Raw genomic sequence first — 20864 nt, forward strand, 5'->3', positions numbered from 1 at the left:
CGGGAAAACAAACAAATCATAATGCAATAGTACCCAATAGTGAAACCAATGATTTATACACGTATGACAACTATCCTCATATACCAACTACTATACTAACCAACTGGTTATGGATATTGATTTAATCTGACCTACTAGTATGAATATTAATACTATACAGTTAGTTTATTCCGAATCTAATGTAAACAAATACGGATTCAATACTTTTAGTTACAAGTTTTTAAATTCTTAAATTGTATATGTAAATAAAGCACATGATGGAGTAAAAGCATAGAATTGCCTGAGAATGTGTAGGTCATGATGGTAAAGTTGTATATAGTTTTCTAAAAAAAAAAGGTTGTATATAGTTGTATTATTCCATGGGGATTTAAAGTTCATAGAGACAACAAATCACACTAACATCGGTTTTCGGAAAAGAGACTTCTATGAAAACCAAGATTTGGTCTAAGGACCATATCCACACATATACATCATATATTGATTTACATAATTTTATACATTTTATACGATTTTAAACGTTGTAACGTGGGAAGAGAGAATGAATAGTAAACTCATTCAATTTTAAGCGTTTTGTAGAAATTGAAGTCGTCGCTTATGGCATCCACTCTTAAAAAATAATAGGCCATCTTTTGGTTAGTTAAATTACTGTTTTTAACTAAGGCATTTCTGTGAATTATATTATTTAGGGGGTGTATTGAATTGAAAGTTTTAGGTGATTTGTATCAAAATAACAAATTCACTGTTATTCAAATCTGAATTTAAAAATTAATTTAAAATCCAGTGTTATTAGATTTGACATTTTATAAAATACTGTGAAATCTATTGTTATTGAAAATATTTTAAGGTAGGAGTATTCAAGTTTTTAAGTGATTTTGTAGTGTTTGAGTGGAACTTTTTAGTTAAAAATTTAAATTTAAATCCAATGGTTTTATATGATATTCTAGAGTGGTTTAACAAAAATAACTTAAATCTCTGCAATTTGTTAAAATAATCTAAAACCTCGTTAAAAATAAAAACACCTCAACTTTTAGATTGAATACACCCTCCTTAATCTAAATAATAAAAAATGTCTACACACATGGATTTAGATAAGCTGATGAATATAGGCTCAGATTAAAAAAAATTATAGAAGGCTGATTGTTATGTTCTTGTGGTAATCAGATTACTTTTAACATTTTAGTAGTAATATGTTTATTTTCTTTTACTACAAAGCATATGTTTCTTCATTACCAAACAAAAACTATTCAGTTTTATAGTATTGAATTATGATTTTTATAATATAGTATTAACTTTCTTAAAATCCATTAGCATACTCTTTTTCTTTCATTTTATTTTTGATAAGATGGAAAATATCATATTCTTATCAACCTGTGATTCATTCACAAACAATCATTGGGTTCCTATTATAAACTGACGATCATTACACTTCTTTTTGGACCCTACCTACTTGTGCACCCAGTTTTTTCTCATAATCATGACCATATTCAAAAGAAATTATAGCACAAACAGTTAACGCACCTATCACTGAATCGAATTTTTATTAGTTTTGTTTTTAAGCAAAGAGTGTGTAAGAATGTAACTCACAAGAACTACAAGTCTACCTGTTATTATGTATTTTCAAAAGATAAATATGATTATTATATTGGTATATCAAACTAATATACAAATTTAATATAGATTAAAACTTGTGGAGGTCAAGAAACCGGGATGAGAGATCAGTGACAACATGGATCTTCCATTCAAAATCAGCAACCAAGAATCGAACAATATAATATGTTTATACATAAATAGAAATTGAAAAATAGACAGAGTTTTGGGTTGACCGGTCAAATTTGTTTTAATATTTTCAGTTGCTTTAGTAGCTAGACAAGTGACAAAACTGGATTTTCTTGGGCACTAAAAAGAAGATAAAGCAGATCGTATTGATAAGAGAGATCTCACATATAGTATGAATCGTACTTCAATCTATCTCGACATAATGAAGTACTCATTATTCGTAGTTTGTAGAGTGATCGTTAATTTTTGTATATCGTACCTTGAAATGGATTAAAACAGTATTTATATTATTATTCCTATTCGACCTATATATGACTCAATACTTAAAACAAGTTTAAAAATGCTAATTCAGATGTTTGATTAAAACAAGTTTAAGAATGCTAATTCAGATGTTTGATCTAAGAGCATCTCCAATGGTGTTATCACCATTGGAGTCCTTAGGAATATAAAATGTTTTTTTTTTTTTTCTAAATAGTTAAGGACTCTCATCAAATTTGTAAGTCCAATGGTGTTCTCCACATAAGAATTCTTAAGAATAAAAAAATATTATTTTTTTATAAAATTGAAAATAAATTTTATATTTATTGCATTATTAAATAAAAAGATACAATATTTATTCATTATCATCACCATATTTGTTCCAAATATGTTCGATTAGATCATTTTTCAATTTTTGATGTTTACGTCTGTCGTGAACATCATCCCGAATGCCAACGCAATTACCGATATTTGTAGGCCTCTCGGTTTCCACCCGTGAGGTTCTGCTGCTGTCGCCTTCTTCAAATTCATTTATACTGCGAGGGTAGTCATTGCGTTCATTTTCGACTATCATATTGTGTAGTATGATACATGCTCGCATAATCTTCCCTATCTTTTCTTTCTCCCATGTAAGAGCCGGGTTTTTCACAATCGCAAATCGAGATTGCAAAACTCCAAAAGCCCGCTCCACATCTTTCCGGGCTGATTCTTGATGTTCAGCAAATAACTCTGCTTTAGGACCTTGAGGGGATGAGATCGATTGGATGAATGTGGACCATTTTGGATAGATACCGTCTGTGAGGTAGTACGCCAACTTATACTGGTGTCCGTTGACCACGTACTTTAATCTGGGAGCTCGACCTTCAAAAATGTCATGAAAAACAGGAGACCGATCCAGGACATTAATATCGTTTAAAGTACCTGGAGGACCAAAAAAAGCGTGCCATATCCAAAGATCTTGTGAAGCTACAGCCTCTAAGACAATTGTCGGTTTGTTTGATCCACGTGCGTACAGTCCTTTCCAAGAGGTTGGGCAATTTTTCCACTCCCAGTGCATACAATCAATGCTCCCTACCATCCCAGGAAACCCGCGTTTCTCTCCAATATCTAGTAGTCGTTGAAGATCTTCTGGTGTCGGTCTTCGTAGAAACTCATCTCCAAACACATGTATTATCCCGTCCGTGAAATGATGTAAACACGAAATTGATGTGCTCTCACCAAGTCGGAGATATTCGTCAACCGCGTCTGCTGCAGAACCATAAGCAAGCAGACGAATTGCAGCCGTACATTTTTGCAGTGGAGAAAGGCCAAACCTCCCGGTAGCGTCTCTTCTGTGTCGAAAGAATGGAATGTTCTCTGAGAGAGCATGGACAATACGCAAGAATAAATCCTTGTTCATACGGAAGCGGCGTCTGAATAAGGATGCGTCATAAGTCGGATTTTCGGTGAAGTAGTCATTCCATAAACGGTTGTGTCCGGCTTCGCGGTTTCGTTCAATATAAGCACGTTTCCTTTGCTGTTCTTCTTGGCCCTCCACTACGTCGGTATATATACCTTCGAAGATTTCATCAAAAGATTCGTCTACACATTCGTCTACAGATTCGTCTACACATTCGTCTACTATTCGATCGACGCCATCAGAGTCATATGATGCTGACATTATTGATATTCCTCTCTGAAAAAAATGTCAATGATACAAATTATATAATATTTTTATAACATTCATAGAGAAAAAATTGTTTTTATTGTCTATGTTACTTTTTAAAAATTATACAAATTATATAATGATTCAATGATTCAATGATAATATTACAAGTACCTTAATGTCTGAAATCGTTTGCATGTTTGAATAATTCAATGATAATATTACAAGTACAAATTATGAAATCGTTTGATGTTTGAAGACACTAGTAGAAGCAGAAACATTAATATTACAAGTACCTTAATGTTACAAGTAGTTCATTACCTAAACAGAAGCAGATGAGGATACAAGTACCTTAATATTACAGAAGCAGATGAGGAAACAAAGAGAGGAGACAAGAGTTTGATACAAATTTTAAAATTGCAGGAAACAAAGGAAACTAGAGGATACAAGATAGCTAACGACATGCTTCACTACTTATAGGACACAAAGACTTGATAACCCGTGACTTCCTTCACCCGTGATCTAAGCAACAACACTTCCTACACCCGTGACTTGATGATAACCCGTGACTTGATAACCCGTGACTTGATAACCCGTGACTTGACCATCCGTGACTTCAACCTGAAACATCAACAAAAATACAAGAGTTATTAGGTGGCATCACAACAAAGCATCACAACATCACAGAGAACCTCAACTAATAAAAGCATCACAACAAAGCATCACAACATACCTTAACTACTTTAACAGATAAGCATCACAACATCTCAGACATTAGTTTTAGTTTAAAAGATGTTTCCATCTCAGTTAGTGGTTCTTTCTTGGCAAGTAAGCATTCAAGCATTTTCTGTTTCCCTAATATTTTTTTGGTATCCAAAACGCCCTGTAGCTTAGCCAACTCCTCTTCTCTAGCGCTCATCTTCCTTTTACCAGCAGCTTTAGCAGCCTTAGCAGCCTTCACACCCATTGGTCTAGCTTCAGGTTCTCGCACTTCCTCTTCTCCAGGTACACCCTCCGCAACTTGTTTGCGCTTTGCCTTCACACCGTCTTTAGGCACAAAGTTGGTGCACCATTTCTGGTCATACCTTAGCTCTCTCCAGCAGTGATCCAGGATGAATTTGGTTCCCTGATCGTTGAAGAATATGTCATGGGCTGCTTTCATCACATCATCGTCGTTTTGACCACTTCTCTGCTGCCTCAGAGCCGTTTCAAAGCATCCTACAAATTTGCAGACATCCCCATTAATCCTAGACCACCTCTGCTTGCACTGACCAAGCTCCCTAGGTGTACTCCCAACGAGAAGAGGGCTTGCATTGTAGTACTCTACAATCCTCTTCCAGAACGCACCGGCTTTCTGCTCGTTGCTGATGATAGGGTCTTTGCTTGTGTTAAGCCAAGCGCCGATGAGGATTTTATCTTCTTTAGGAGACCATTTCCTCCTCTCCTTCACACTAGGCTCACTAGGCTCGCAAGGCTCATCAGGACCTTCGGCACCGAACCATAGTTGTTCGGGTGATTCAAGGTCAACTGACGTTTGACTCTTTAGTAGGTTAACATAACCACCAATGTTAGCCATGGGTAGAGAATGCTCTGTGGCACTAAGAGTAGCAACACAGAGCCTTAAGTAATATTTCTATCACTAAGTAACATTTAAAGGCAATCAACTCAGAGCAGTTGGGAAGATAGAAACTAAACTAGTTGCATTTACCACCAATCAAATCAGGCAAAGCACTACGCTATCTACTGTGAGAGCATTCCAGATACTAATTGTAAAGTACAATAGCTGTATAACAATTAAAATTATCTAATCTGAGCAGTTAGGAAGATAGAAAGCAATAACTACTAGCATTTAACACCAATACAGTGGCTTTGTTTTATTTTTTATCCTAATTACAGTAGAAAGCATCTAACCTTACATACACGTGTGAGGTCATACACTCTCGTTTGAACCGTTTGAACCTCCTCCTGAAAACCAAAGAGATAAAATAGTCATAGTTTTATCTAGTAAACATGAACGACAATCAAAACACAAGTACAGAAACTTACCAGGCAGAAAGAAGACAACCAAACCTATTATCACTATTAGACTGACCAGTAGACAAGCAACCACTTCTAAGCCATTTGAAGCCACTGGTTTCTTCTTAGATAACTCAGCCACTGACTCCTCTAGCTTCACCAGCTTCCGCTCACTCTCACTGACTTGCTCAGTTAACTGCCTAAACTCTCTCTGAAAGTCCCGCAACTCCTCCACCACGGCCACATCCCACCACTTCCAGATGTGGCAGTCGCCATCATCAACGTTGGGGCACGTGTAGTACCTCCTGTATGGATGCTTAGAACTGGTGGATGTTCCCACCACCGGCTCACCACCACAGTAACATCTAGTGGGGATTCCATCATCAGCTTCGGGGTCAGGTTCATACTGAACCGGCTCTGCGTTGTAGCTACTCTGAGCTTCATCCGCGTACAACTCTGCTTCCTCTAGAAGAAGAGAGTCCATGTCAACATCTGATGAAGATGGCTGACTGTAACTATAATCCTGTCCCATGATTCGTAAACCTGAAACAAAAATAAATATAGTTAAGAACAAACGAGAAACGAGAAATGAGCAAATAATAATAACAAGTAATAACAAACATGAGAAAGAACAAGTAATAACAAACATGAGAAAGAACAAGTAATAACAAACGAGAAACGGTTTTGAAACGAAACAGTTTTGAAACGAAACGAGAACCTCATCAAATAATAACAAACGAGCAACCCAGAAACGGTTTTGAAACGAAACGAGAAGAAACGAGAATCGGTTTTGAAACGAAACGAGAACAAACGAGCAACCCACAAACGGTTTTCAAACCTAATCGATTGAAACCTATTATAAGAACAAACGAGAAGCTCATCAAATAGATTTAGACAATTATCGTTTTGAAACCCTGATTTCGATTTATACCCAAATCGTTTGCAAACCCTAATTTCGAACACAAATATCCCCAAATCGATTTAAACCCAAAACCGAACCCTAGATAGAGAGGAAAACATGATGAAAAGTCTTCGGAATCGATTAATCTACGAGAGAAGGGATCGCTTTACCTTCCTGAAGCCGACGCCTCCAAATCGCCTTTTCGTCGAGACTCGAGAGCTTTTCTTTTTTTTTTTTGGTTTCGGTTGCAAATGACCAAATTTTTTTTCCTCTCGCCAAACACAAACCAAACATCTACCTATCACCGACGGACACGTACACAAGGACTTGATCCTTCTAATCCTTGTTCAAGGATCAATCCTTCCGTAATCGAGCACATCTATTATTATTTTAATCAAATTACCCTATGTTATCGCGCTAAGGATTGGTTAAATCCTCCTTTGCGGATGCTCTAACAGCTTTGGTCTGATTTACCGGTAGTAAATGCTAATTATAATTAATTGCTAATAATGGCAAATCGAGTTGTTCACAGAAATGTGAGTAATTTTTTATTATTTTTCTCTTCGTTATTATTTCCCTGAGATGATGATTGTACCGTTGGTATGTGTGGTTGATGGTCTAAGCAATTGATGAAGTCCAAATGTTTATTACTTTTTTGTTAAATCAAACGGTCTGCATCCATCAACGAGTTGGTCCAACTTATAATTATGTTTGAAACTGTTGGTCTATATTTGCACTAATGTTCGGTAAACAAGAAAGGACTAGACTTATGTTAGAAGAAATTAATTTGGAGTAGTTAAAAGTTGGATTCACAAATTGGGTTTCTACCAGTTTTGAAACTGGCCATAAGGGATTTACTTACTCGTACTCAAACTTTAAGAAGCACTTTCTAAACCCAATTTGCGTAGTAGTTTTTTGTAATTTTCCAAAACTTATTGTGTATATGGAACTGAAAATCATCAATAATTTAACTTAGGTCACATTTGAAATTTGACTTACACTTTTTGTTTAAAATACATAATTAAAAATAGGATTTTTGATGAATTACGTCAACACGGGTTGTACAAAGGAGAGATGTGAAGCAAATAAAGAAACCCTAATTTCTGAATTATAAACGTTTCTAATAAGAAAACCTGGAAATTTCCGAACAAATATTCGGTTGTGGGGCCAAGAGCAAAAGACTCAGAGTGATTGGCCGGTGGGTAAGTGGGGCCCATATGCAGGATATTGCATGACACTTGTCGGCATATCAAATGAATAATGTGGAGGAAATCGAGGAATGATAGAATGATAAGTGAGGGCAAGTAGTTGCAGCTTGATAGGTTTTGCATGTGATGTCTCACTCACAGTCAGTGTACTTTGATCAAAACATTTTTCTTTTTTTTTTGGTCAAAAAACATTTTTCAAGTTTACTACTTCCTTTAATACTCTGATAAAATCATTAGAATCAAATTTCATTCTACCTCTAGTTTGGTTGTATGCATAGTATTTGAGGAAAATAAAAAAATACAATCTAAATGACATATTTAGTGAATTTGTCATACATATATATGTTGAAACATAGTGTTTATTGTTTATTGTTTACTTTATGATTTTATACAATGCGATTCAGCTGTAATATGTATTCCAGTATTTTTTGTTCATATTATTTTACTGTCTTATTGGATCTAATATTTAGTTTATTATCTTAAAGAAGGAATATGAAATTATATAAGTTCAAAAAAGGAATATGAAATTATATATTCCGTTATTATTTGAACAAAAAATATTGGTTATTACTATAGGGTGTTATTTCTTTTAAACAGTGTTTAGTTGGTCTTAATTTTTGTTTGGTCAAATAGTTGGTGTTAATCTATGATTAATCATTTTAGCTTTTTTATTTTTTTTTTCAATTTATGTTTGCAATTTAGTATATATATATTTATTTGGCATATATTTTATTTTCTGCTGGGTTTGTCTCTTCAGCTAAAGTTTTTATGTTCGTATAATTTCAGCTAAAGTTTGATCATTAATTTTAAAATAAAATACATTAATTGAAATCGAAAATATTACTCCCTCTGTTTCATTATAAGTGTCGTTTTATACTTGTGCACACAGATTAAGAAAATATTTAATTTTGCATATTTTCAATATAAAAACATCATTACCGATACAATTCAACCAATAGAAAAATAGAATGGAGAATAAAATTAATAAATTTTGCATTGAAACTCTAAAACGACACTTATTTTGTAACGAAAAAATTCTCTAAAACGACACTTAATATGAAACGAAGGGAGTAGTTTTTAACTATAACAACAAAATCTATTACGTTAATCTTTTCAATGAGGGAATATAATCTTCTGACTAAAGAAGTCTTCTACTAGTTGAGTAAACACAAACCAAGACAAGAAACGTGTATAGAAAAGACGAAGATTTAGGATCGGATTAGAGATTCGAGGCGCAGTTTCCAAAGGGACCCGCATATATTCTTGCCTCCATCTTCAAGCAAGGCATAAAAGCGTGGATTCCCACGCAGCTCTTTCTTTTTAGCTCTTGTCGTTACTTTTTCTTTCTTAAATCTTCAGAGCTTTTGTTTGATAAAAAAAAAAAAAAAATCTTCAGAGCTTTATTTTGTTTATTTCCACTTTAGTGAAAATTTCTCTCGGTTTAAGAAAATAGATTCGTTTTCACGATCTATACTCTATTTATTCATTCATTAAGTTTTTGATTGGTATTATAATGTGCTCTTCTTACGCAAACATATGATCTTTTATCTGTTTCTTTTTAAAGAAAGTTTTTTTTTTCATCTATATCTAGCTAGTTTCTCAAAAGTAAATTGAACATATGCTTTCAACTCATTACAAAAGTTCAGTTTTAAATACACTATAACTTACAAAAGATAAACTGTCTCAAAAGAAAACTTATCCCCTCTCACAAATAATCATAAACTTCAGTTAAAATAACAGTTTTTTTTTTATTTTATGTGCGGCTTTGAGTTCTGACTGAAAATCCTCAGAATAAGAGTTTTTTTTATAAAAAAGTCTGCATACGATTTTTTGGTATATTCTGAATATGTATTGAAAAAATAAAAGAATACCATCATCTTACAGATTCTTGTTTGTAGGATTTTGTCATTTTGTAAAGGATGATGTCTTGCGTAGACGAATCAGTGCAGGTTCGCGTGATGGGAGCATCGGATGTTTCATTTTCAACCGTGGGCCTCTAACAACCTTATCACACTGACTGAAATTAGGCCTATAGTTCGAAGCCGATGGGCTTTAACTTCACAATTAGAATTTAACAAACTGTGATCGATAGTTGCACAAAGGGAAAAAAAAAACTATATTCATACATTTTACGCGGTGTATCACTGCATTCTTCTTATGCTCAAACGCTGCATCTCCATTAGTCATTTAATGGAGAAACCGCCGCCTTGTAGAGTTGTTTCCCACTCCATTAATTCGATCTCATAAAGCTATCATCATGGAAAGACTAGTTGGTTTCTTTGTAGTACACTCCATTGTAATCCGCCTTCTGCTAGCTCGACTTTGAGTTTGTTGTTTACATGAATTATCACGAGAAGTAACAGAAGAGATTTCATGAAGTCTCTTGGAATGATTGAGTTGTAGGGAAGTTCAAGATCCAGAAGGCATGGAGGGAGAGAGACAAGTGAGATGGTAGGTCAAGTGTGGACAGCGTAAAGTTTTTTTTAATGGTCTGCTATAACAATTAGATGTATGATATATGTCTTAAAAGCTTTTACGTTTTAGAACTAAATTGATTAACAATTTTGAATAAGAAAGAAAATGAGAGGAGACACAACTTCTACCTATGCTATCAGTGGACTTGGATCCTTTAACAAGCATCCACATTAAGCCAGAAGTCTCAAACCAATATACAACCCAAACACATCAACAGTCTTCAGCTTGTGCAGAAGAGAAAAAAACATCTTTATATCAAAAACAGTGGATAAACCAAAATAAAACATTAATAAATGAAAGATTCAGTACATTTGACGTTCAAAAATGATCTTGATGAATTTGTGTGATTCCTCAATCAGCGGAAGCAGTTTTTGAGTATGATTTTTTTCCAACAACTTGGAATCGACCAGAGCAAATCCAACAAAGCATAAAAATTAAAAACATCTCTTCATGACAGAGTTATATATAACCCATATGCTCTATTATACACATCTCCAGGACTTGGAATCCTGATTCTTCACTATCAAGTGTTTCAAACCGTATAGAGTGGACCGAAATTCAGGCCCAATTCTCGTTTTGTTGGGCCTTAACGATTTTCGGCTCTTTAACGAGTCAGCTTCGATAGGTAAACATACACTACTAATGGTCTGTTTTTCCGTTTGAAGCAATAAGCACAGAAACAGAGAGACACTCTGTTTTTGTAAATTTTTGCAACAAAAAGACTAAAACCTCTTCACCAAAACAATGAGCTCTGCGGTCATAAATGTCCCAAGAGCTTGTTTCACTTTATCTTTTCAGAGCTAGGGTTTTCAGGTTGCGGCTACAAGCAAAAAAAAAAAGACGGTGACGAAACAATGAAGCCAGGTTTCTCTTTTCTCCTCCCTTCTCTGTTCCGGATTCTTCTTCTTCTTCACGAAATTGATGTACTATGGTTTCATTCTATGTAACAGTTACTCCTCCTGTGGATGATTCTCTGCCAAAGTTCTTCAGAGTGTACATGCCTGGTATATCTGGAGATGATATGGTAAAAACAAGACTTCTCTTTGCTCTGTTTTTGTTTTTTCTTTTACAAGTTTGTCTTTAGATCTCTTAGTTTTGGTTGAGACTTGTAATTGCTTTCTTTGCAGGAGTTACCTGTTTCTTTCAACAGCTTCTTACCAACGCCTCTGCCTAAATACGTAACGCTTAAAAGTATTTACGGAAAGATTTGGAAGATGGCCTTGAGGAGATGTGTTGGTGACGTTGAGAGAAGATACGTTCTGCTTAACGGGTGGAAGAGGATAGCAAAGGACGAGTCTCTGACAAGTGGAAACGTGCTGGAGTTTGAGTTCGACGGCTCACAGTGTTTCAAGTTCTGTATCTACGAGTCTCCCACCATGTGTAAAAGACTCGCAAGAACTTCAGTGCAAAGCGAAGAAGAAACAGAAGAGGCTGAGGCTGATGATGTGTTAGTTCTTAGTGATGATGATGATGATGATGATTCTCAAGATGCTGATTACAATTGTGCTGATGATGATAATGATGATGTTATTCTCGATGATGATGATGTTTCTGCTGCTGATGATGATGAAGATGTTGTAACGCTTGATGGTTCTGATGATGATGATGATACTGAGGCAAACCATGATGATGAAAGACGATATCTGGATGATCGCAGCAACGCCTTCTTTCCAGTTACAATAAACCCGAAGAAGATAAGCCAACTGGTAAGAAACAAAAAAAAATATGAATGTTTACAATCTTTGAGTTATGTTTCTTTTTATGTGTGACTAACGATCAGTTTATGCTTTTGTTTTGTGATGTTTCTTTCATGACTTTGCAGCGCATACCGACTAAGGTTATCAAAGACTTCGGCTTAAACTTCTCTGAGAGTATAACTCTCGTCGATCCACTCGTGAAGAAGTTCGGGAAGCTGCCGACGAAGATCAAGATTCAGACGAATAACAGTGTGTTTATCAAAGGGTATGGAGCTGTAATAAGAAGGAACGGCCTGACGTCGGCGGACAAAATGATATGCGAGATAAAAAAGGCCGGTAGTAACAACATGGTTCACACCATCAAGTTTCACATCATCAAGTAGTCTGCTCATCTTATATGAGTCTTGTGCCTAGTAGTTGAATGTTTATGGCTTATCTTGTTAAGATGCCAAGGTTAAATCAAAACTATGTTTGTGTTGTGTCTTGTTTAGCTACTTTTAGTGGTATCTATCTTATTAATTCAAGACTTGCTGTTGTGTTGAGTTCGTTTATGTTGTGGTGTGTGTTGTTTTAGCTACTTCTAGTTTCTGAATCTTTAATCATATCTGTCTGAGTGTTGTGTTGTTTTGGCTTGAAAAAATAGTATCTCTCCTTTTGTCAACAAGGGACAAGTCTCTCCTATTTTCTTTATACAAATAGATTTGTTCATCATATATTAATCTATAATAAATATGACAAATAGGTTTTGGTTTCTGTTTTTGTTATGAGCCTTCTTCACTCTATGTTACAAACAATGGCAAATACAAGTGAAATAGATTTTTGGTGCTGGTTGGTTGGCCTTCCACAGTCGGGTCCAAGTTATTCAAACTCTCAGGGCTGTTTAGAACCTGCACGTTCGAGTAAGAATGGTGTTACAGAAGACACGAGGAAACTAATGCTACAAAACTCTGCAGCTTGTTTGCTTGCTGAGCAAAAGATGAGAGGTATGATCTTTGCTTTCATACCTTGATGTCGGCGGAGGAAAGCAGGTATACGTTTATGGTGGTGGTTGTGGGCGATTCATGAGATGGTGAAGGTGCTGCTGAGATGCGTGATCAGATGGGTGGATGACATAGAAACAGGGTATATTCAGATTGAGGAAGGGGTGAGAAGGATGAAGAGTAGGAGCAGTGGATGAGGAAGGCGGGGGGCGTGTAGCTGAGGGTGAGAATCCTGATGATGCTGCATTTGATGAGTACAGAGGCGATGCAATTGCTGCTGTTGTGGCATCTGTCCTGGCTGAGAAGCTTTGAAGAGAAGGCAACATAAAACCTTTATCTGGTCTTCTTTCCTGGAGACAAGAAATGAAATTTTCATTAGCATCTTTAAGTTTTCCATTTAAGTGATGCAGATATCATTACAAAAGTAACCACCTGCTTAAATATCTAATTAGGTCGAGCAAAGTTTGCTATTTTTTAAAAGGTGTCTATTTCATATGGTGTTCTGATTTTAAACAGAAGGAACAAAAGATTGACTTGAGCAAGTTGTAAAAATGTGTGGCAGGTGAGGCCAAGTTGGACAGAAAAGAGATGTGTGCCTATGGTGTGTTTACCATTGGTGAAAAGAAAGCAGAAGGATGGAGGACATGGCGGTTGATAAGGTGGTCTGAACCTCTCTTTAACAAATTGAAAGGCGTATCACATGTTGCTGCAGCCATGTTGATGTGGTTCTCCATCTGCAAGGCAAAAAAAAAAACTCATGAAGCAAGGAAGAACCATGGTGACTGACTCGAGCTAGTTAATGAGAAAGTAGCTTTGAGTTGCACATTGGGATGTGATATGGACAGAAAAAACATTTGACAGAGTTCCTTCCACCATACCATAACACTGTTAGGGGCATTATGAAGCCGGGGAGCGTTATCTTTTTGCTTTGGACCATCTCCCAGTGAAAGAGAGATTCCCAAACTGAGATCCAGCTTAACATTAGCTATAAAAGGAAAATAGCAAACGAGTTAACAAGTTAGTAGTAGTTTCTCACATATTGCGGAGAAACGTCAAAATGGTATCAAAACCTGCATGATATTGACCAGTTAATAATTTTACATTACCTGCCTCGGGAATCATCCAGGATGCATGAGGCTCAATTAAGGAAGCAACCTCCCTTCCACTCCATTTTGTAACTGCCTTGTCATAACCCCTGATTCCATTAAATATATATAACCCATAATCAAATACAGTTTTTTTTTCTACTAATATGGTTCTCTAACAGAACATACTAGATTAATTAACGAAATATAACCAACTCTTTATCTGAGGCACTTCACTCTTTTTAGACAAAGCACATTCAGACAAAACCATATTCAAAAGCCAAAATTAGATCCGGAGGGAAGTTGATTACATGTTTCCATTGAACTGCTTCATTTGAGCTCCCCACCCGCCAATCTTTTGCAAAGCAACTCCTTGATATCTCGAATTACTCCTGGAGAAACCAGAGCTCTGTCGCCGAAGTACTTGCACAAGCTCCTCCTTGGAAAGATTCGCCATCTGCAAAAGGTTCAAAAAAACAAGATAAGAACACATTCATGCCTTTTCGTTACATTCCCAACATGTGTAGAATCAAAAACCTGCTTGAGATCCTCTTCATAATCGCTGATAATGAAATTGATGTCAGCCTCCAGACCCCTGAACTTGACAGCAGCTCGATCATACGCCCTAACACAAAGCCGATATTAAACTTGTGACTGAAAAGTCAAAAAAAAAAAGCAGTTGAGATTATAGCAATTAGATGCATACAAAACAAAGTGTTACCTAGCGGCAGCATGAGCAGTGTCAAATCCACCTGTTTTTGTTATATTCAAAAACGAAGCTTCATTAAAGAGTTAACATCAAAGCAGAGATCAACCCATAGATTAGAAACCATACCTAAATAAACTTGTTTACCACAATCCCTGCAACCATGAAAATTGACAAAAAAATATTATTACAAGATCTCAAATTCATAAAAAAAAAAAAAAAAACATATCAACAACTGATCAAAAGTGGATATTTACCAGATATGAGACTCCCATCTGCCAGTCCTCCTATAGAAAGTAACACCTCTATACTGAGAACTCTTAGACCTAGGTCCTCTCCTGCTTTTCTTCACCGGCTGTGATGGTGGCTGCATCACCACCATCGCCGCAGCAGCATCATCGCCTCCACCTCTCTGGAAGGAGATATCAACGGAGCTTTGCGCAACAGGAAAGAACTCCTTAGTCATTCTATCTTCGTCTTCTTCTTCTTCTCCTCCTCCTTTCAATATTTCAAACTGAAACTTGACGGCGCGTGTGGTGGAGCAGAGCTCCTCTTCGCCGCCGTCGATGCAGCTTGACGCCGCCTCCGCATTGACCACCGAAGAGTTAGACGTCACCGATTCATCCATCTGAGTAGTAGACTCAGCCGACACGACGTCGTTGAGGTTGAGATCCAGCATCATTTATCTCAAAAGTCAACTAAAAGCGGAAAATAAAAAAAAAGTTCTGGTCTTTCACAAGATTAGGACATGGCGAGTTACTCACTAATCCGACCAATTGATTTCACACTGAAGAGAGATCGAAAAGTGCATTAGGACAGGAACATTAGAGACAACAGATTGCGATTAGATTCTGAAATTAACGGCCACGATTATAAGGATTGGTTTACAGATAAGAGGAAAGACTCTATCACGGAGGAGACATGGTGATACGAATAGCTTAGCCGGACCGAATGAGATTTATCGTCGGCGAGGGAATGATGGGACGTAAGCTTGTGGTTAGTGGCAACAATGAATGGAACTTTATAAATTAAATTATTTTTATTCCCTCCATCTTTCTCGGCAATTGGATAACCGGTTATGTCGGTCCCGGTTCCATTGTGGGGGGGGGGGGGGTGCTAGTACTTGTTTGTCTTTTTAAAACATGGTTAAACTCATATTAGTGTAAGAAATAGAAGCATGATTAGTAAATTAATAAGACTGTTTAACTTTAAAGCCATTGCAACAAAACTAGTACTACTATTTTAATGTGATTTCTTTACTAAATCAAGATATGTACTAAATATAAGTTAGATATCACAACGATAAAAAAAAAAGAAGAAAGCGAATCTATTCATTTATACAACTTTGAAGACAAAGCATTTGCATTCATTTATGGGCGGGTCCTATATTTGCAGATATGTTTCTTAACCCAAAAAGGACTATATATAAGAAGACCATGAGACATCATGATCTATATCACCAAGGACAGAATATATGATCCACTTTAGAGCAATGTTAACTGCATCACATGCTTTGTACAAAATACCAAAGCATTAAAATATGAAAACAAAGAGATTATCACATCACATCATCTTTTATTGCATACAATTGACAAAATCAAAAATAAACTGAAAACACATATAGTTAAGTAACATCTAATCATGGAATGGGGTTCGAACTCAGGTTAGCGGTGAAAAATGAGAATGACCACAGCAAATATAGTATTTGATTTATGTCCACACGAATCTCTTTTTCTTCTAAATGTTAGTATTGTTAGTGGGGTAGGTGTCGTCAAATGATAAATTTTGACTGGCTTTAGCCGGTTGCCAAAAGTGGAATGTCAGAGAAGATCATGATCTTAACGAGTACAATATAGCCACGTGTACAACAGAGATTACACCCCAGCCATTCAACTACTCTCTGCGTCTTTCCTCATGTGTCTATCCGATCTGACGGCCCACGTCCGTTCTTACTTTCCTAAAATTCAGGGATTCATTTCTACCTAATCTTTGTTCTTTTCCTAACATATTTTTTATAAATAAGTTCTGCTTTATTTTTTTATTTACAAATAGTCTATAGCAAAGTAAAAAAAATTTAAAAATTAAAATTTAAAATCTAAAAAGTAAAAATTGTGTAAATAATCATGACTTAAATATGTTTACGTTTGCCTGAGTTTCAAAGTGAAAGGGATGTTAGAACCAGGATTAGAGCTGGAAATTTGAGTCATTTTATGCGGGTTCTGCCCCGTTTTGACCTCCCGTGGAACAGATGTGGATTGAGTGATTTGAAAAATGATATGCGGATACGAGTGAGTGATTTTAATGCGGGACGGATACGGATCAGCCAAAATTCAACTGCGAATATCCGCCAATCTCCAAAAATAAAATAAAAATGATTTTTTATTTTTTTACTATAAAAATATTTATCTAATTATAATAGAAACTAAAAATATTTATTTAATTTTAATAAAATTAAAACATATTTATTTTAACTTTTTGTTATAAATCAATTTTTTATTATTTTTAGTAAAGTATTTAAAATAATAATTTTTATTATTATTAATATTATTTGCGGGTATAGCGGATCACCCCAAGGTTTAAGTAAGGCATATGCGGATTTGATATTTTTTCTTGCAGATCAAGCAGATCGAAATTTTTGAATAAAAAAATCACTTAACCTGCAAATTAGTGAGTTAAATGGGCGGGTTTGATCCGCAATCCAGCCCTAGCGAAAACCGATCCTGGACTAAATCTAATGAAACATTCGATTCAGACCTTCATGACTTTTTGTAATTATTCGTTTATAACTTCTGAGAAAAATTATATAGATATAAACCTCTAAATTTGTAAAAAGAAAAAAAGAATTAGACCGTAAATTATTAAATTCCTTTTTAATTCGGCCCTTAAAATCTGAGGACCCATTCCGGTTACGGCAACCTGCCAAAAGTCGTATTTTGAAACAAAAGCTAGATTCTAACTTCATAGTTAAACATTAGAAAATACTACCATTTATTTGGCATAAAGAAAAAAACACTGTTGCTATATTCTTTTTAATATAGTTGTCACTTTCGTGAGATATATTATCATTCACATTTTTAAAACTATATTTAATCATATAAGGCAGACGAGGTTGTCAGGTTGAATTGAAATACGTGGACGTCGTCCTACCCGTTAAAGGAAAATGTTCTTTTTTTCTGGTAGCAAGCTCTTCATACCTAATATAGTATATTGTTTCTTAGTGCGATGCTACACGGCAAGAACAAGTTGGCCATTCTTTTCTTGCCATTATTAGTTTCAGTTAGGATCAAAATGTAGTTTGTATAAGGAACTGACACATATATATTAAACGGTTCTAAAGTTAGGTTAACCAAACAAGTACGATCCAATGGTTTTGAGGAAACTTCGATGTCAATATGGATTCGAATTCGAATTCCGTTGGCCACTGAGAACAAAAATTAACATCTGGATTCTCCTTGCATTCGGTGACCAAAACATATTTTGGTGGATAATATAGGCGGTTACGGACACTTACTGACTTACCACTAGTGTAGATCACTATGGGATCAAGATACACCTGGTTATTAAAAAAAAAGTTTTGTGTGTGAGGAATCTCAAAACATAATGATTATAAGATGGCTATATACTACCATATGATTGTTATTTAAAAAAAAGTTTTGTGTGTGAGGAAACTCAAAACATAATGATTATAAGATGGCTATATACTACCATATGATTGTTATTTCATTTAAAACAGCATGTTTTACTTGTTCTGATTAAAGAATATTCATGATTTCTTTTAAACAAAACCGAAATGATACCGCATGCAGTGTAACCGTATTGATATCTAATAAGATTGTAGGTACAGACAATATATAGCATCTAACTTTGTAATCTGCTGTAGTATTGTTGTATTATCATTTGGATTCAAATTCGATTGTTGATATAAACAAACAAAGAAAAAATCGGGATGACATCCATGATTTGCCTTTCTTTCTCATCATGAAATTGAAAACCTTGGGAGTTTGACTATGTAAGTGTACGACGGTGTATACATTCTGTTAACGCCATATTATGAGTCATAAGTTCATTATCAACGATTTTGAAGGTGTTCTAATGTACACAATATAAAAATCTGAGGAAAACGAGAATATTGTTAATTAGGACTTGGTTAGGTTTCGTTAATTTAAATTTTGTTTAACTAATTTTTTTGTTTGATTTAATTTAGTTATAGTTTGATTCAGATTAGTTAGGTTTGGTTTTAGTCTGGTGGGTTTGGTTTTAATCAGATTAGACAACAAAAGTCAGAACTTGTCACTTACTAACTGGAAATGCCAACAATTTGTTACAAATTTCTCAACAACCGGACCAGTAGCTCCTGTTGTTAAGGGGGAGAGGTATCTCCCGTTTAGATCGCTTAAAGTTCTTCTGGAGGAGAATGATGACTCAACACGCCATATTATTACTGCCCTTTTGAAGAATTGCAGCTATGAAGTTATTTTTTCTTATTGAATTGCATCTTAATGTTGCTTTTGTACGCAGATTCAAAACAAGAGAAGGTTTGCTCAAATGAGCTTCTATTGATTATTACATATAGAAAGGGAAGCAGTGAGATTTATTGAGCAGATTAAAGGAAATAATAGCTTAGATTGTCACCAAGATATGAAGACTTTCAATTGATTCATAGAAGGAAAGGCAAGGCAGCCAAAGTTAGTCCCATCATCGACATTACACAAATAACAAACCCTAATACAGAGGCTAATAGGACTTATCTATTACAATAGCTTGAGCTCCCATATATGGTCCTAATACTTTTGACCAGCTGTTGTTGAAAATGTAGAAACTTTTGGTCAGTTACTGCTCTACCGATTGTCGTTGAAGCCTGGAGAATCCGAGAAGACGAGAACATGTGCATCGATCTTGTCTTAACGGAGGTTGTTATGCCTGTGAACTCTGGAGCCGGTCTCTTGCGCAAGATTATGAGCCACAAGACAGTTAAGATCATACCTGTCATACGTACTTACATTAAATCCCCCTTTATATTGTCCTGATCTAGTTTCACTTTGTGATGCTCATTTTTGGTGTAACACCTGATGTCATCTCATGGTCTTCAAATGTTTGTCGAATGGGGCTGTTGATTTTCTCGTGAAACCCATTAGGAAGAATGAACTGAAGAATCTTTGGCAGCATGTCTGGAGAAGATGCCACAGTGTAAGAGCTAGCTCCTATTTTTACATGTTTTTTTTTAACTGATATGTTTCTTGCTTTACTAGTCTAGCGGTAGGGGGAGTGAGAGTGGGGTACAGAACAAGAAGTCAGTGAAAGCTGAAAGCACTGAAGGGTCAGAAAATAATGCAAGGATGACAGGAATGAAAATGGGAGCAATGGAGATGGTGGAAGTGATAACGGGAGTGGAACTCAGACTTTGAAGACAAACAATGATGACATGCTGAATCGCTCTTCAGGTAACTCACAATTACAAAGCTAAACACCTTCACCTAACAAAGATGCTTTGCAATCACTCGAGCTAACTCTGACAAAACCAAGCGAGGCTGGAGATCCAGAGTCGGTGGTGGAAGTGTTCTGAGGCATTCAAATCACTCTGCATTTTCAAAGTAAGTTCTTGACCTCAACTGTGAAAGAAATTTTAACTTGCGACTAAAGGCATCTCCAACCCATACCTATTTTTTTCTCTATAATTCTTACTAAAATAGAATAACTCTATAATAAATTTTGCTCCAATAATTTACTCTATTCTAGAAAGAAAAATAGAGGGATTTCTCTTTTTCAGTCTATATTTGGAGCTGTTGTTTTCTTATATGATACGCAGATATAATAACGGTGCAACTTCTCTAAGGTACCAGAGGTCCATAGCAGGAAGAAACTAGCTGAGCAACGGCCTCTCGTCAAAGGTCAATTCATTCGCAAGTGCGATTCCTACGCTCTTCCTCAGAGTCCTGGATCTTACAGAACATTTTTCCTTTTTAGTAATGTACTCAAATGGATCCATTGCTTTGTAGGAGGGATAATTCTAAATCAGGAAATGAGTGGACTGACGACAGTTGACGTCGAAGTGACATTGTATCTGTAGAAGAGTCTATTCAGTGACCTTTTTTCTCCATTTTATATAATAGAAAAGAT

The 20864-nt window shown here is 35.7% G+C and overlaps 5 protein-coding genes and 1 pseudogene across 5 annotated transcripts; 2 read left to right on the forward strand and 4 right to left on the reverse strand.

The window, feature by feature from the left end:
- Window positions 1-2389: 2389 nt before the first annotated feature.
- LOC130508618 (uncharacterized) lies at window positions 2390-3694 on the reverse strand. Its single transcript, XM_057004204.1, has one exon. The coding sequence runs from the start codon at window positions 3692-3694 to the stop codon at window positions 2390-2392; it is 1305 nt and encodes a 434-aa protein (XP_056860184.1).
- A 507-nt stretch (window positions 3695-4201) lies between these two features.
- On the reverse strand, window positions 4202-5255 carry LOC108837844 (glutathione S-transferase T3-like). The gene is made up of 2 exons (XM_018610854.2): window positions 4560-5255; window positions 4202-4300 (listed from the first exon to the last, which is right to left on the reverse strand). The coding sequence occupies exons 1-2, from the start codon at window positions 5253-5255 to the stop codon at window positions 4202-4204; spliced, it is 795 nt and encodes a 264-aa protein (XP_018466356.2).
- Window positions 5256-5609: 354 nt separating this feature from the next.
- LOC108837845 (uncharacterized protein At1g43920, Chloroplastic-like) lies at window positions 5610-6227 on the reverse strand. The gene has a single exon (XM_057004205.1). The coding sequence runs from the start codon at window positions 6225-6227 to the stop codon at window positions 5610-5612; it is 618 nt and encodes a 205-aa protein (XP_056860185.1).
- Window positions 6228-10764: 4537 nt separating this feature from the next.
- On the forward strand, window positions 10765-12584 carry LOC108836195 (B3 domain-containing protein At5g60130-like). Its single transcript, XM_018609387.2, has 4 exons — window positions 10765-11143; window positions 11230-11303; window positions 11407-11985; window positions 12102-12584. The coding sequence occupies exons 1-4, from the start codon at window positions 11134-11136 to the stop codon at window positions 12357-12359; spliced, it is 921 nt and encodes a 306-aa protein (XP_018464889.2). The 5' UTR covers window positions 10765-11133; the 3' UTR covers window positions 12360-12584.
- A 92-nt stretch (window positions 12585-12676) lies between these two features.
- On the reverse strand, window positions 12677-15756 carry LOC108841859 (AP2-like ethylene-responsive transcription factor TOE2). Its single transcript, XM_018614638.2, has 10 exons — window positions 15005-15756; window positions 14877-14902; window positions 14763-14793; window positions 14579-14666; window positions 14353-14498; window positions 14063-14151; window positions 13835-13941; window positions 13568-13690; window positions 12981-13306; window positions 12677-12863 (listed from the first exon to the last, which is right to left on the reverse strand). The coding sequence occupies exons 1-9, from the start codon at window positions 15427-15429 to the stop codon at window positions 13013-13015; spliced, it is 1329 nt and encodes a 442-aa protein (XP_018470140.2). The 5' UTR covers window positions 15430-15756; the 3' UTR covers window positions 12677-12863; window positions 12981-13012.
- On the forward strand, window positions 15726-20611 carry LOC108835523 (two-component response regulator-like APRR3; annotated as a pseudogene).
- The last annotated feature ends 253 nt before the right edge of the window (window positions 20612-20864 follow it).

This window comes from Raphanus sativus, chromosome 2, assembly GCF_000801105.2.
Source record: "Raphanus sativus cultivar WK10039 chromosome 2, ASM80110v3, whole genome shotgun sequence".
Taxonomy (NCBI): Eukaryota; Viridiplantae; Streptophyta; class Magnoliopsida; order Brassicales; family Brassicaceae; genus Raphanus; species Raphanus sativus.